The sequence below is a fragment of the Schistocerca nitens genome, chromosome 6 (assembly GCF_023898315.1).
Source record: "Schistocerca nitens isolate TAMUIC-IGC-003100 chromosome 6, iqSchNite1.1, whole genome shotgun sequence".
NCBI lineage: Eukaryota > Metazoa > Arthropoda > Insecta > Orthoptera > Acrididae > Schistocerca > Schistocerca nitens.
In genome coordinates, this window is record NC_064619.1 from 341,005,306 (window position 1) to 341,020,088 (window position 14,783).

At 42.0% G+C, this 14,783-nt stretch overlaps 1 protein-coding gene across 1 annotated transcript in view; it reads right to left on the reverse strand.

Annotated features, from left to right (window-relative positions):
• LOC126262334 (adenylate kinase isoenzyme 5) overlaps window positions 1-14,783 on the reverse strand; it is a 483,860-nt gene that overhangs the window by 60,236 nt on the left and 408,841 nt on the right. The window contains exons 6-7 of the mRNA XM_049958893.1: window positions 13,012-13,110; window positions 12,720-12,825 (exon numbers count right to left, since the gene is read on the reverse strand). Of these exons, the coding sequence (XP_049814850.1) occupies window positions 12,720-12,825; window positions 13,012-13,110 (205 nt within the window). The remainder of the gene's footprint in view (window positions 1-12,719; window positions 12,826-13,011; window positions 13,111-14,783) is intronic.

The window sequence follows — 14,783 nt, forward strand, 5'->3', positions numbered from 1 at the left end:
CGAGCGACCTTGGGTAATCTTTTGCTCATTTTTGTCACATAACTAAAAATCCACCATTGACTTGATTGTCATCCTAAAAATAGTACCGAGCATTGAACCGGAATCGGACGATTTTCGTAGTACTGACCAACATCATAATGTAAGTGTAGGAACAATTTTGTAAAGAAACTTCTAGTTAAACTTTAATATTGTCGTGTTTACGAAAATTTAACCTTCTGAGAGTTAATATTTAATATTGTTGTGTTAAGGATTATTTCACTTTCTGATGTAGACGAGATGCGTTACCCTGACAACGATTTATTTGTTGCCTCATTGAAAACTGTGTAAAAGCCTGTAATTTTGTGCTAATATTGCGACATTAAACATGTCATTTCAACTTACACAGTTGTTTTCAATCCTAGAATAAGTAAACCCACAAATATTTGCACCTTACTGTTTTATTGCCCATATGGCTAGTTCCCGATTTTATCTGTCATCAGATATCAAGGAGCGATTGCTGCACTTAGGTACGGCGTTGCAAGTTCTATGGCAAACAACCGTTCGCAGACTAGTCTGACGTTAGACTTTTATCATTGTTACTCAGTCAGCCTGTACGGAGAACTCTGAAGATTGCATGTGCATGCACGAAAAATGAATTCATTCGGTGTATTAGATACCGTTTCAGTTTATGTTTTCCATGTCTGTGTGGAAAATATCATCCTTCAACTTGTAATGTTGAAATCACATCCGACGATTAATCGCACATTACCCTCACAGGCTGGCATATTGTAAACCATTGCGTTAATTAATAGCGTTATTTACACCTTTATTTATCGACGTTTGACTTGAGCTTCCCAAGCCTGCCCATCGTTCTTGGAACTGACGTATGCAGATCGTAAGCGTCCAAGTGCACAGCAGTACTCGGTTCCTGCCCGTTTGCGGGTATAAGAGATTTCGGAAATCACTATAGGCAAGTATTTTCAGAAAAACTTTATGTGATTTTCTCGAATTCGTTTAAGTAGTATGCCTTATTTCGGTGTAAGGAACCCTCAGTTTCTGATGGTTCGCTACAAATATAGTTACAGTTTCTTCAGTTACCTATCCCAGTTACTTTTGTCTTTTTGTGACGGTTTGTTCACAGTATGACCGTTGTTTACTGCCACCCTCAAACGACAGTTTATAAAGAGCTTCTCCTGGCCTACACAGCAAGTAACATTAACACATCGCTGGAATTTAAATTAACTTCGCGCCCACTGTGATCTATGGAAAGAACCAGCTCCTTATCTACTCGCAAGGGTTACCTGATTAATTAGGAGACTGAGTTGGGTGGAATGGGCTGCAGCTAGAGGTAAGAAACGGAGCGAGTAGGAGTCCGGTGTCGCGGGTTGCATACTTCGTAAGTCAAGTCACTTTTCCATCAGTGCTAACGGGCTTCCTTTATCGCCGCTGTAGTCTGAAAACTTTGGCGGCGCCGTCGCCACATACCAATAGAGTCTATAATAAATCTCCTCTACTATACGTCTATGGTCACAAATTTTTAGTCGTCAGACTACCGGTTTCGGTCTATAATGACCATCTTCAGATCTGTTTCATAAAAACATGTTCTAATATACTGTAACCATAGTGGCATCGTCAAATGGTAGACACAAAATCAGCGACAGCATCGTCAAATATATATAAATAATAGTATATACATGAGTCACTTTGTCAGAAACGGAGCAAGTAGGACTGCTGCTGACAAGGTGACTCTTCTATATACTATTATTTAAAGGGTGATTCAAAAAGAATACCACAACTTTAAAAATGTGTATTTAATGAAAGAAACATAATATAACCTTCTGTTATACATCATTACAAAGAGTATTTAAAAAGGTTTTTTTTTCACTCAAAAACAAGTTCAGAGATTTTCAATATGGCCCCCTCCAGACACTTGAGCAATATCAACCCGATACTCAAACTCGTTCCACACTCTCTGTAGCATATCAGGCGTAACAGTTTGGATAGCTGCTGTTATTTCTCGTTTCAAATCATCAATGGTGGCTGGGAGAGGTGGCCGAAACACCATATCCTTAACATACCCCCATAAGAAAAAATCGCAGGGGGTAAGATCAGGGCTTCTTGGAGGCCAGTGATGAAGTGCTCTGTCACGGGCTGCCTGGCGGCCGATCCATCGCCTCGGGTAGTTGACGTTCAGGTAGTTACGGACAGATAAGTGCCAATGTGGTGGCGCTCCATCCTGCTGAAATATGAATTTGCAGCTCTCTGCTAGCTCTGCGAGTCGATTTTCCTGGGCTGCGAACAAATGCTTGCTGGAAGCGTGCTACATTTTCATCACTCGTTCTCGGCCGTCCAGAACTTTTCCCTTTGCACAAACACCCATTCTCTGTAAACTGTTTATACCTACGTTTAATACACCACCTATCAGGAGGTTTAACACCATACTTCGTTCGAAATGCACGCTGAACAACTGTCGTCGATTCACTTCTGCCGTACTCAATAACACAAAAAGCTTTCTGTTGAGCGGTCGCCATCTTAGCATCAACTGACACTGACGCCTAGTCAACAGCGCCTCAAGCGAACAAATGTACAACTAAATGAAACTTTATAGCTCCCTTAATTCGCCGACAGATAGTGCTTAGCTCTGCCTTTTGTCGTTGCAGAGTTTTAAATTCCTAAAGTTGTGGTATTCTTTTTGAATCACCCTGTATATATCTGACGATCTGGCCACCAAAGTCACCGGGTTTAAACCCTTTCTAGAATCTGTAGGACCACCTCGGCCGGACTGTTTGTGCCACGGATCGTCAATCGAGTTAGAAAAAAAGTGCTTGTTAAAATTCCAGACGAAAGATGGGAGGCGCACGAAATAGGTACTGATGCATGAATACTTCACTTAAGTCACTAACAGTTTTATTGCACTACAGATGACAAGACCCGTTGTGTGATTTTTCTCGACGACCGCTACTCTAATGGTGACCTACTCTAATGGTAAGGTACCATTAACCACTGCATGTGGCTCATATTTTTCGTTTCAGATTTTGCAAGCATTGTCAAGGATTTTAAATTGGTGGTAAGTTCCTATGGGACCAAACTGCTGAGGTCATCGGTCCCTAGTCTTACACACTACTTACTCTAACTTAAACTAACTTACGCTAAGGACAACACACGCACCCATGCCCGAGGGAGGACTCGAACCTCCAACGGGGGGAGCCGCGCAAACCGTGGCAAGGGGCCCGAGACCGCGCGGCAACCCCCCGCGGCTAGCTATTAAAAATTCACAAGCATATATATTCAGGACTTTAGGAATCCGTACGGGGTGAGGAGAAACTTTTTGTACTCCAGTCTATTTTAAAAACGTGTTACGTTAAGAAAATTTATTTAAATAATTATTAATAAATCAAGACGTCACTCACGCAGCTTGCTGAAGACGTTGAGTGGAAGCAGCCCACTATGGTAGATTACTCAAAGGCACTAGACCAAATCCCAAAAACTGTTTTTACAACCTCACGAGACAAAAAGAACAGTCGAAAAAAAGTGGGTTAGTGATACGGGTGGCATTTGCTGACTACAGCGACATATTTCGTAATCTTAATCAAAGTCAAAGTAGTCCCAAGCTCAGGGAATGAGTGTAGGGCGGCAGATGCAGCAATCCTGCACCGTCGTTCTAGGCAACGCCCTGATGAGGGGTTTTACTACTGCCTTCTTCCAACAAGTTATGAAGTATCAAGTGCGTATCTGTGTCGTGCAGGTGCCGGTGATTAGTGTCTGTACAGTGTAGTCTTGCGTTTTAGTTGTTAAGGGGCTCCGGAACGTCCTATACTTGCAATGTTAAAATAACGCTTATAAATTACATCTTTCCTCCCAAAGTATTTGAGGTAGGAAGTTGAACTTTTTACAGATTGTTTATTGGAATATGGGCTACAACTTAACATAGGGATTTTACAAAATTTTAGTTCAGTTATTAAAGATGATTTTTTTTTTCAATTGTAATGAAAATTCACAACATTTTTTTGCAATTTTTTATTTATATATTCAAAAATATACAGTTTTTTGGAAAAAGGCTGTGTTAAATTATGCAGAAGGTACTGTGTAACATTTACTGAAAGTTTGAAACAAATATGTTTGGAAGATCCTTAGAAAACATGTAATTAGTATGAGAAAATAAAAGTTTTGGGAATCGAGCGACAAAGATTGGATTAACTTTTTAGTGCATTCCAGGTCCATAGGATGGATTATCTTCATCCTCTGCAAACTCCTCCTCCAGATTCCTCTTGTTCCTCCTCCTGTTTACTCTTGCTTGTATTTCTAGACTCTTTACAGCCCTGTCTGCAGCCCGAAGGCGTTCCTTGTCTAAAGCAAGCATCGCTCGTACCATGTTAGAACCTATCTTCATTCCCATATTTCTAAATACCTTGCACCTTACAATGTTGCCATCATTGAAAGTCGCAACAGCATCATATACACCAAAGTGAAGTGTTTCTATTCCAACAAATACAGTCTTGGGGATTCTCGACCATATAACACTATTTACACTTTCATTGGGGTTTTGAGTTTTTCCGTGAATACACTTCTTCAACAGTTCAGGTGCTGCTAAGTCTCTGAAAACAAGGTTAGCCACAACACATACTTTATCTCACATCACTAAAATGTACCTGTTGAACACGGACGTTAATAACAACACCATTTGACAGCAGTTTAACAGCGCCACAGTGGGTCACGCCCATGTAGAACACATTTCAAAAAAAATTTAAAAATAGTTGTAGTCTTCGGAATTGAATAAATTATATATCTATTAAAAGGTAATAGTCTGCAGATTCAGAAAACGCAAAAAAGTAAAAATTGAACTTTTCATGATTTTGAGCCTTTCCGGAGCCCCTTAAGGGTGAAAAAAAAGGGTAGAGGGTGAAACTCTGTGCCGGCACATAGCCTACTCCTCTCGAATAGCACCAAGGGGGGCCTCCAAGCTTAACACTGCGGTAGGTCTGCAATGAAATCCAGGACCTCGGCGCATAGACTGGTGATCAGGAAGGTTACACCACCGCCTCTCCTACCCTTCGAGTCGCAGCGCCTTATGCCGCGCCTATGTAAGTCGGATGGTAGCGAGCGCATGAGCACAGACAATGAGACATTGTTCTAGCTTGACAGATATGCACTCTGATCCAGTAGCAATTTCAAGTAGTATGTCTATTAACTGAGTATACGTTGGCGTGAGAACTGTGGCTTTACAGAGACAGTGGATCATACTCAAAGGAAATTTGTGAAGTGCAACTAGCCAGTTTACGGTACTGGGAAAACTAGAAACATATTACGATAATTCGTTTTTTTTATAGACGCAGTTAGTTGATATTTTTGGATTTTCTAAATTGGTTCATTTAATAAACTAGTAATAAAAGTTATTAAGTTTTGCTTGGTCAGATATAAAAGACGCGGGATTGCACGGTTTAATATCAGTATCGGATTGGCTGTGATGCATATCAGCCAATTAGAGCACAGTATGTCCGCGCGTACTTTGTGGGCTAAAGAATTGCTTCGTGAGGTCTAACAGAATTTCAGAGCTCAGCCATCAACATATCTGGATGCGTACGCTAGGAGATCTGAATGGAAGTGATAATTTTGGGGAACAATGAGTAAAACTTGACCGTGGAATGCCGCGAAATGAGCGCGAACGTATGAGAAAGACGAATACTTGAAATCCCGATTTTTATATGCAAACTGTGACTATTGAACAAACTAAAATACGCGTGGCGCACTGTGCAAGTCGAAGCCGGGAACTGAACGTTCGAAAGGATTGAATTGTGTAATATTTGAGCGAGCATTCTGCCACAGTCGATTCTTTTTGTAATCTTTTTGGTAACTGGTTCGGTCAGATACCATTAGCTGATTATTACCGTTTTGTAATCGTTTCGGTAACTGGTTCGGTTAGATACCATGAGCTGGTCCGCAGCTCGTGGTCTCGCGGTAGCGTTCTCGCTTCCCGAGCACGGGGTCCCGGGTTCGATTCCCGGCGGGGTCAGGGATTTTCTCTGCCTCGTGATGACTGGGTGTTGTGTGATGTCCTTAGGTTAGTTAGGTTTAAGTAGTTCTAAGTTCTAGGGGACTGATGACCATAGATGTTAAGTCCCATAGTTCTCAGAGCCATTTGAACCATTTGAACCATGAGCTGACTATTACGATTGTAGAGATTGGGTGTAGGTGTTGAAACTGTAACTTAAGATTAGAACGGGCTTGGCGGGGATTTTGTATCAAACGAGTAACAAGGTACTGAAGTTTTTACACGAAAACTATCGTTTAAAAGCTCTGTTAACTTGAAACCGAATATCTTTATTGCAAGCTATGTATACAATTAGTGCCACTTGTTCTACTACAGCTTGTCCAGGCGAGCAACACTGAATCACTTGTAACAAGGAAGGCGTGTGTACGACTGCAGAAGACGTGGACATTTCTGTAGGATGAACAATAATAATCGCGCCGTTGCACCTTGCCGGCCACATACTGGAAGTGAACATTTTCTACAACTAAGATGCAAACCGGCATACCTCCAAGTCGAGCACAAGCGTGCGGTACCGACCTCGGCTACGGAGGCAGGTATAATCTCAATGGTCTCCACTAATAAGGTGCAGATTAACATACCCTCACTTGATTTCTTTTCACTAATGTGACAAATGCTGTCAGTCTTAAATCTCATCGAGGATATGATGCAACCTAAAGCGCATGGATTGGAGATAATCTCACAGCCGAAATGTTCGACGAATCATAAACATTAGTATCAAGATTTTAAACATGGCTGAAACAGTAACTGTTGAAATTCTTCACGGTAAATGATGACAACCAAAACAGTTGCAGGATAAAGATTTATTAAAATTCTTGACCACGGTTTCGGTATATCTAAATATACCTTCATCAGAAGTAAAATATACTAAAATCACATCCTGCAATGGAGATTCATAAAACGCCTTTGGTACAATTGTTTCACGAATCTCCATTACAGGATGTGATTTTGGTATATTTTACTTCTGATGAAGGTATATTTAGATATACCGAAACCGTGGTCAAGAATTTTAGTAAATCTTTATCCTGCAACTGTTTTGGCTGTCATCATTTACCGTGAACATTAGTATCATGACGAAACAATACTAAACCTGTGTCGATAGCTGGATTTTTAAAAAAATGGAACTCATTATCCTGGAATTTATTGTTGGACTCACAAGTCTTTTCTGAGATCACAGTCATTTTACATAGTTTCTTTTACTGTAACATTTAAGTTTTTGTAAAGTCATTTCTACTAAATACTGAATGCATGTTAGTGACTTATATTACAAGCTGCGACACTGTCGCGAATAAAACAGTGACCTGTATATACGGTAAGTTTCCTTTAATTTACGTCTATGGTCAAAAACTTTCTTGTTAACAGATTACCGGTTTCGGTCTATAATGACCGTCATCAAATCTGCAGCAAAAAATGGGAAAAACATAAATACACTCGCAGATTGTCTACAGCTTAAAAACAATGAATAGACCATAATGAAAAGTACTGCTGACAAATATATGCATTTGTGCGCTTTAAGTATGAAGAGGGATACCTGTTTTATAAAATCAAAGTCCTAATGTACTGCAGTCATAGTGGCATTGTCAAATGTTAAATGCAGCACAGCACCAGCATCGTCAAATATATATAAATATCATCATACGCACGAATCATGTTTTCAATAGAACTACTGTTCAAAACAAGCTCTCGTACAGTAGGCACAAGATGTTTGTATTGTAAGTTCACCAGATGTCGCTAATGTCGGCATACGTTAGTTTTCAATAATTTTCATTTTTTGCTGCTGATCTGATGATGGTCATTATAGACCGAAACCGGTAATCTGTTAACAAAAAAGTTTGTGACCATAGACGTAAATTAAAGGAAACTTAGTGTCTTATATTTTACTTAAAATTCTCCACATTAGTATAATTCCTAACTTTTTTATCCTACAGAACAACTGTTACATTAGGAAAGTATACAATTATATAGAATATAAAAAAATTACGCTACAAAATTTTAGACTGTTTAGAGAAGATAAAACGAAACACTTTACTCAAATGACAGAAATGTCACAGGTACACCTTCTCCTCGCTAGGGGTACGTGAAGATTAAGGTGTTTGTGATGTTCAGAGATAGTGATCTCACTGTCAAATGGTTCAAATGGCTCTGAGCACTGTGGGACTTAACAGCTGAGGTCATCAGTCCCCTAGAACTTAGAACTACTTAAACCTAACTAACCTAAGGACACCACACACATCCATGCCCGAGGCAGGATTCGAACCTGCGACCGTAGCGGTCGCGCAGTTCCAGACTGAAGCGCCTAGAACCGCTCAGCCACAACGGCCGGCTATCACACTGTCGTGTGACGAAAATTGTATTAGAGGTGTTCCTGAAAACGTCGTCCAATTACATTAACACACAACAGGCATCTATGTGCTAATGATTGTCTAACACACTCAAAACGGCCAGGTGCTTCACGAATAATAGCTGAAGCATCAACCAAACGGGCAACCAGCTATTATGGAGCGTCTATCGGCGTCTCGACCACCAAACGTCTTACTCCCTCCCACAGAAATAAATCAATAGGACTGAGGTTGGGACAACACGACGGCCACAGTACTGGCCCAGGATGCAACAGCTGGGGGAAATATTGAATCTCCTCTGACATCAACGACAAAGCTGCATGTCAGCTAACTTGGTTACAGTGTAATCTACCTTCGATAATCTGTAAACATCAGTAAAAACTTTCAAGTAAATACAACCTAACAGAAACAATAATGATGTAATTATTTTTACGAGGACATGGTCATTGCTAAGAGTAATGCAAACTTAACCTTCCGATCAGTAAGAGATAACTTTGTTACAACTGGAATTCCGTTGTCTACGTGTTGCATACAAAACAGTAAAAACAACTGTGTGCTTTGGCCGAAGTCAGACCTGGACAAGATTTGCGCTCCCGGAGCGCGTTCGCTCTCCGTCATCGCAGTCGAGTCTACTCAGCGCTATGGACCACGGTTATCGCTGAACCGGTTTTCAGTTATATCGGTTTTCCCCCACGCCAGTTTACCATAACTGTTAAAATCGTTCAAAATAACCGGTTTACGAAATAATCGACTTTCCGTTTTTTATTTCTATTATTCCCTATAATAAACGCAGAAATCTAACAAAGATTGGACAATTTTGACTCTCTCAGTTTCAAGTTACGTAGATTAAAATATTACATTGAATAGGCAAATAAAAGAAAAGTTGGCCCATCCGCCGTTCGCTCCTTTTCTCGGAAATTGATAAGTGGTTGGATACTACAAAAAATCATCAGTATTCTCTTATTGATTCTAATTTTTTGGAACTCTGCTAAAAAACCATACCACTATTTGGGCATTACGAATAGTCAGTGCTAAAGGGTAAAAACTTCGGTTGATGAACTCTGTTTTTCGTGTTAGTTTGTCCGTCTTCAACGACTACAAGCAGATAAAGGCATATTGCGTAGACACAGGAAGCAGATGAGCTACTTCCTGTTTTTTTGTATGCTATGAATGAAATGTTGTTAAGTTTCTAATTTATTACTGTCACCATAATTTCCTTCCCTTTTATCACTTCATACAAATCGCACAAAAAATCTTTAATCTTTTAAAGCAAATTAAACATTGTACTTCATTGCTAAATCATTTCGTAAAAATATATGCAGCCTAGGGTTGGTGCCATATTACAATACAACTGATGTTCGGCGGCGACACGAGAACCTAGCGTATAGAACAGGTGGGAGCAGGTCTTGCACACTGCACGCACTTGCGTGTCTTAAGCCACGACACACGGCAACAAGGACATCATCATGTCAACAATGCTCTACCAATTCTGATGCCATGTGTTCGTTGCTCGTTTCTGTCGCCATTCTTATTAAATTGGTACTGATTGATTCTTCTAATTTTTTACAATAACGCTATATTTCAAAACAATGTAAATTTTACGAATAGAAATTAAACCTTTTTTAAAAAGATTTATTTAAAAACGAAAAATTTTAGCACTGCTGCTATTGCTAATTGATATTTCGATTTTTTATTTGGTTGTTAATAAAAAACCTGCTATAACCGAGACCAAAAAATTATCTAAAAACTCGGTTATTCTAGAGATATCAGTTTTGACCGATCGGTTTTTCTCATTCTTAGTCAGATGACTGATGACTTAAAAAAATGCATGTTGAACATAGTAATGAAAATGCCATTGTAACAATGTTACAACTGTAATAGAAATTCATTGCTAGTGGCTTCTAGAAAACAACAAGCTCTCTTCAGAGCTCCACTCTCATAAAAATTTGAGCGACTTTTACTGTCGCTGAGGAAGGTTCTGGAGTTAAAAAACTAATTCTTCCTCCGTAATTACTTTAAAGTAGAGCAGATGTGTATATGTAATTAAGTGAATTAGGTGAGAAAATGTAATGTTCCCTGTAACACACTGAAATTGTTTCTTTCTTGAAACAGTTGTGGATAATAACTGAGATGCTGAAAACAGCTGTTTAAGAAAACGAGTTATATAACCGCACATAAGACAGTGATGAGGGGTTGAGGAGTTCTGTAAGTTAGGACGAAAGAGAAATGCTGCCTCTGCCAGAAGACTGTAGAACAACAGTCCGTGACAGAGTTCAATAAACGTAGCGTGAGGTCTTGTTTTACCTGTATTATTTTCAGACCTCCAACCACACGAAGAACCGTACAATCAAAAAGCTAAATGTTGACCTCGAGTACTGTATTCAACACTGCGGAAGTGTGGTCACTGTTTGTACACACACCTGCATGATGATATTATCCCTGACTAAATAGGTTTTGGCGTGAGATCTGCATCGTCGTTTGGAAACACCAAAGTCCACTACATTCCATGAACTCAGCCGTTTCGTAATAAATTATGCAAATGCTATCTCCTATTACTGCCAATGGCGAAATTGTTGTAAAAACACGAGATATCTATATCGCTTAGGTTAATGAAGATAAAGGGTAATTAAGATAAAGCTATTCTGGATGGTTCCTCGTCACGATTCCCAAAATTCTTGCGTTGAACGATGAACAGGGGAAAGTAATGTAAGGATTATGAAGTTGTTTCCTTTGGAATACTGCAATTAAGCAGTACGCCTGAACAGGATTCAAATTCGGAGCTTTGCTTCCGCTGCCAATGCATCTGACGAAAGATCTATCCAGGAACCGAAATCCAAGCTTCAGTTCTAAACTTGAAGCTGAGAAAACGAGTAGTGGGCTGTGCCTAGATAGCTCAGTTGGTAAAACAGCTGACGCGAAATACAAAGTCTTGGGTTCGAGTCGAGGTTAGGCACGCAGTTTCGACATTAATCAGATTCCAAGAGCCGCTCACGATGGCTATTATCTTTGCCTTAGCGACGACCTTTCCGTTAGCCAGGCGACCTGACAGTGACAATGTACAGGTGGTAGACAAAAATACGAAAACACCAATAACACAACACATTACCGTGCCTAATACCGTGTAGGAAAAGCATTGCCATTCAAAGCAGCTTCCAGTGGTCTCGGATTGGATAAATATAGGTCATGTGTAGTTTTCAAGGGAATTTATACCATACTTCCTGCAAAATATGGCAAGTTACCGATGATGAAGGTGGGTAGCGGTCAGGCACCCTTCTCTACAAAGTATACCGAAAAGGTTCCATAACAGTGAGATCTGGTGATATCGGGGGAGATGCGACAATTCATCCTCGCCCTCACATATCCAGTGCGCCGCGCGGAGTGGCCGCGCGGTTAGAGGCGCCATGTCACGAACTGCGCGGCCCCTCCCGCCGGAGGTTCTAGTCCTCCCTAGGGCATGGGTGTACGTGTGTGCGTGTTGTCCTTAGAGTAAGTTAGTGTAAGTAGTGTGTAAGACTAGGTACCGATGACCTCAGCGGTTTGGTCCCTTAGTAATTCACACACAAAACCAGTACTGGACGGTGCGAGCTACGTGGACGGGGGCCCTGTCATCTTGGCCTACGGCATCGCTATTTGGGAAGAAACATTGTACCATGGGATAGACCTGATCAACCAAAATAATAACATAATCTGTGGCATTAATGCGACCTTGCAGAGAACCCAAGGGACCCATGGTATACGACGGTATGGCTGCGCGAATCATCACCGAATCCGCGCCGTGTTTCACTCTTGGGACGTAAACTCTGCCAGAAGTCTGAAACAGTGTGAAACAAGACTCATCCGACCAAATGAGTTTCTCCTATTGCTCCATAGTCCAAGTTTCATGGCTTCGGCACCAAGTTTTCCTCTTATGGGCATTTGCATCACAGGTAATTGGTAAAATTCCAGCTCGTCCTGCATTTCACTGCTTACGGAGGTACCCTCGTGTTGTTTTACTGCTGACAGTATTCGTGAGTGCGAATTTCAATTGAGTAGTGACTTTTTCAGCTGAAGTCCTTTATTTTTTTTTTTTTCACCACAATCCTCTTCAATGACAGTCTGTCACGATCACACACTTTTGTGCATATTGTGACATTGGATTAATTTTTTGCGCTTTGCTTTGTACTGTATAGATCTTCGATACGGTGCCTCTTGAAGCACCAAACAATTTGGCTAATGTGATAGAGATTCAATCAGGCGCTGTATCTGTGTTCAGTTTTATCGATTTCAGCTGTTTATCAGCACCACTGAGATTGATATCTACACTAGGAAAGTGCCGAGCCTGTCTATAGACTGTGGTGTAGGTTGCACAGACTGACCTATGACCCAGATGACCGGTGGAAAGCCCTTGGCAGGCGCGCGGTACACGGGTACCGCTTCCACGGCCGGCGGCGTGACGGGGGCGGCGGGAGGCGTCGAGTTGGTCTGCGCGGCCAGCATCGGCTGCGCCAGCACCGCCTTGGAGGCCGCGATCTTGTTCACGGCCATCTTGTTGGCGACGGCAGCTGGAGGGCCTCCGTTGCGGATGTGGTTGTTCTGGGCAGGTGCGGGGGCGGGAGCAGGTGCGACGGTGGCGCCGCCACCCAGGAGGCCGGGTGTCGCGGGCGGCACGGGGGCGGCGGGGGCGGTCGTGTCGTGCACGCCCAGCAGCCGCAGCGCCGCCGCCCGAAAGTCGCGGTACACCAGCGCCGGCTCCCGCTCCCCGTTCACCTGCGGAGTGAAAGGGATCTTATAACCGATGCTGTCTCACATAAGCATGGCGTAACTGTAGTTTACAGACAGCACACTAAAGACGAGAAAGGCGATTAGACGTTCCGAGAGAACGAGAACAGTGCCCTTTAGCTCCACGATAACTTGATCCTGAATGCAACAAGGAGGGATGTTGGCTCACGTGTGCCTGGTAAGAACGAGAAAAATCGGTGGTTCTCAGTAAAACATGCATTTTGTTCAATCACTGTGCGGCCTGGATCTGACATTATGTTCGACCTGGTGCAGGACGTACAGAGGAACCAGCAATCCCAATACAGTGAGACAGTCCGTAGCCGATATCAGAGAGTATCGCTCTCCGTCTGCGATGTATCGCTCGCCGCAAGGTGGCGGGCGTGGAGCGCCCAGCAGCTAAAGACAGACCGTAGGGGGTCAGATATGAAACGGGCAGGTGAATGTGCCTTTTTACACACCGAACGACTTACTATGATGTGAGTTTACGGCAGGCACTAGGTGGTGTGGTGCCGAAGTGTACTCTAATAGTTGTGGTAGACAGCAATGGAGATCGAGCAGTGGCGTGAAGTGTTATTAACCTTGTCGCGTACGAGCTTGCATGGAGATACGGCGCTCGGCACGAAGGAAGCTGTATGATGCACCAGGTAGAGTCGAATGGTTCAAATGGCTCTGAGCACTATGGGACTTAACTGCTGATGTCATCAGTCCCCTAGAACTTAGAACTAATTAAACCTAACTAATCTCTGGACATCACACACATCCATGCCCGAGGCAGGATTCGAACCTGCGACCGTAGCGGTCTCGCGGTTCCAGACTGAAGCGCCTAGAACCGCTCGGCCACTCCGGCCGGCTGGTTCAGTCGGCTATGGTAATAGTACCGGGCAGAAGCATTGTGTGGCTCGCGAATGTCGAATGCGGTGGATGCTAATCGCCTTTATTGGTGCCACATTTGAAAGGCGCTGTGGCTGACGGAAAGTTATTCTATGTGGTTGAACAAGGTGAACTGAACGTCGGCATGATATTGGTGAGCATTTGCAAGTCTGTAAAACTTTGTTCAGTGCTCTTTCCTTACCTGTTTTAGCTGGTTTCGCACTGTCCCTAACAGCACTGACTTTTATTAGTTGTATGTGAACATTGTATGTTATCTTTATCAGCCGATGTGTTGCCTGCCTTCGAAAGACAGGGGTTTTATTACTATGTGTTCTGATAAAGTTGTCTTAAAGTTGGTGTCGTTTAAATATTACTGAGTTATCTTAAGCGCTGCTGAGCTTATTGAAACACATTCTAACTTAATCACTTGAAATTGCCATCATTGGCCTAATTGCTTATCGCGATAACCGTCCGCATATTATTTTGCTATGAAACGGCTACTGCTAGTTTCATTTCTTACTACTAAATTAACTGCTGAGTAATCTAAGCGGCGCATTTTACTGACGCCGTGCAATTTTTATTTAAAATTCGGTTTTTAAAAGCTTTTCTTGTCCGTGAAAATATTCTTTAATAATAATAACAATTGCTATAATAATGTATTAGAATTCCCAAGCTCGGGGTGGATTGTATGCTCTTAAAACAATGGTATTTGTTCGCATATGTAAACTCGTTTCTTGTTTTAGAAGTTACCTGTACCAATCTGTAACCAGACCGGTCAAGATACTGCAGAC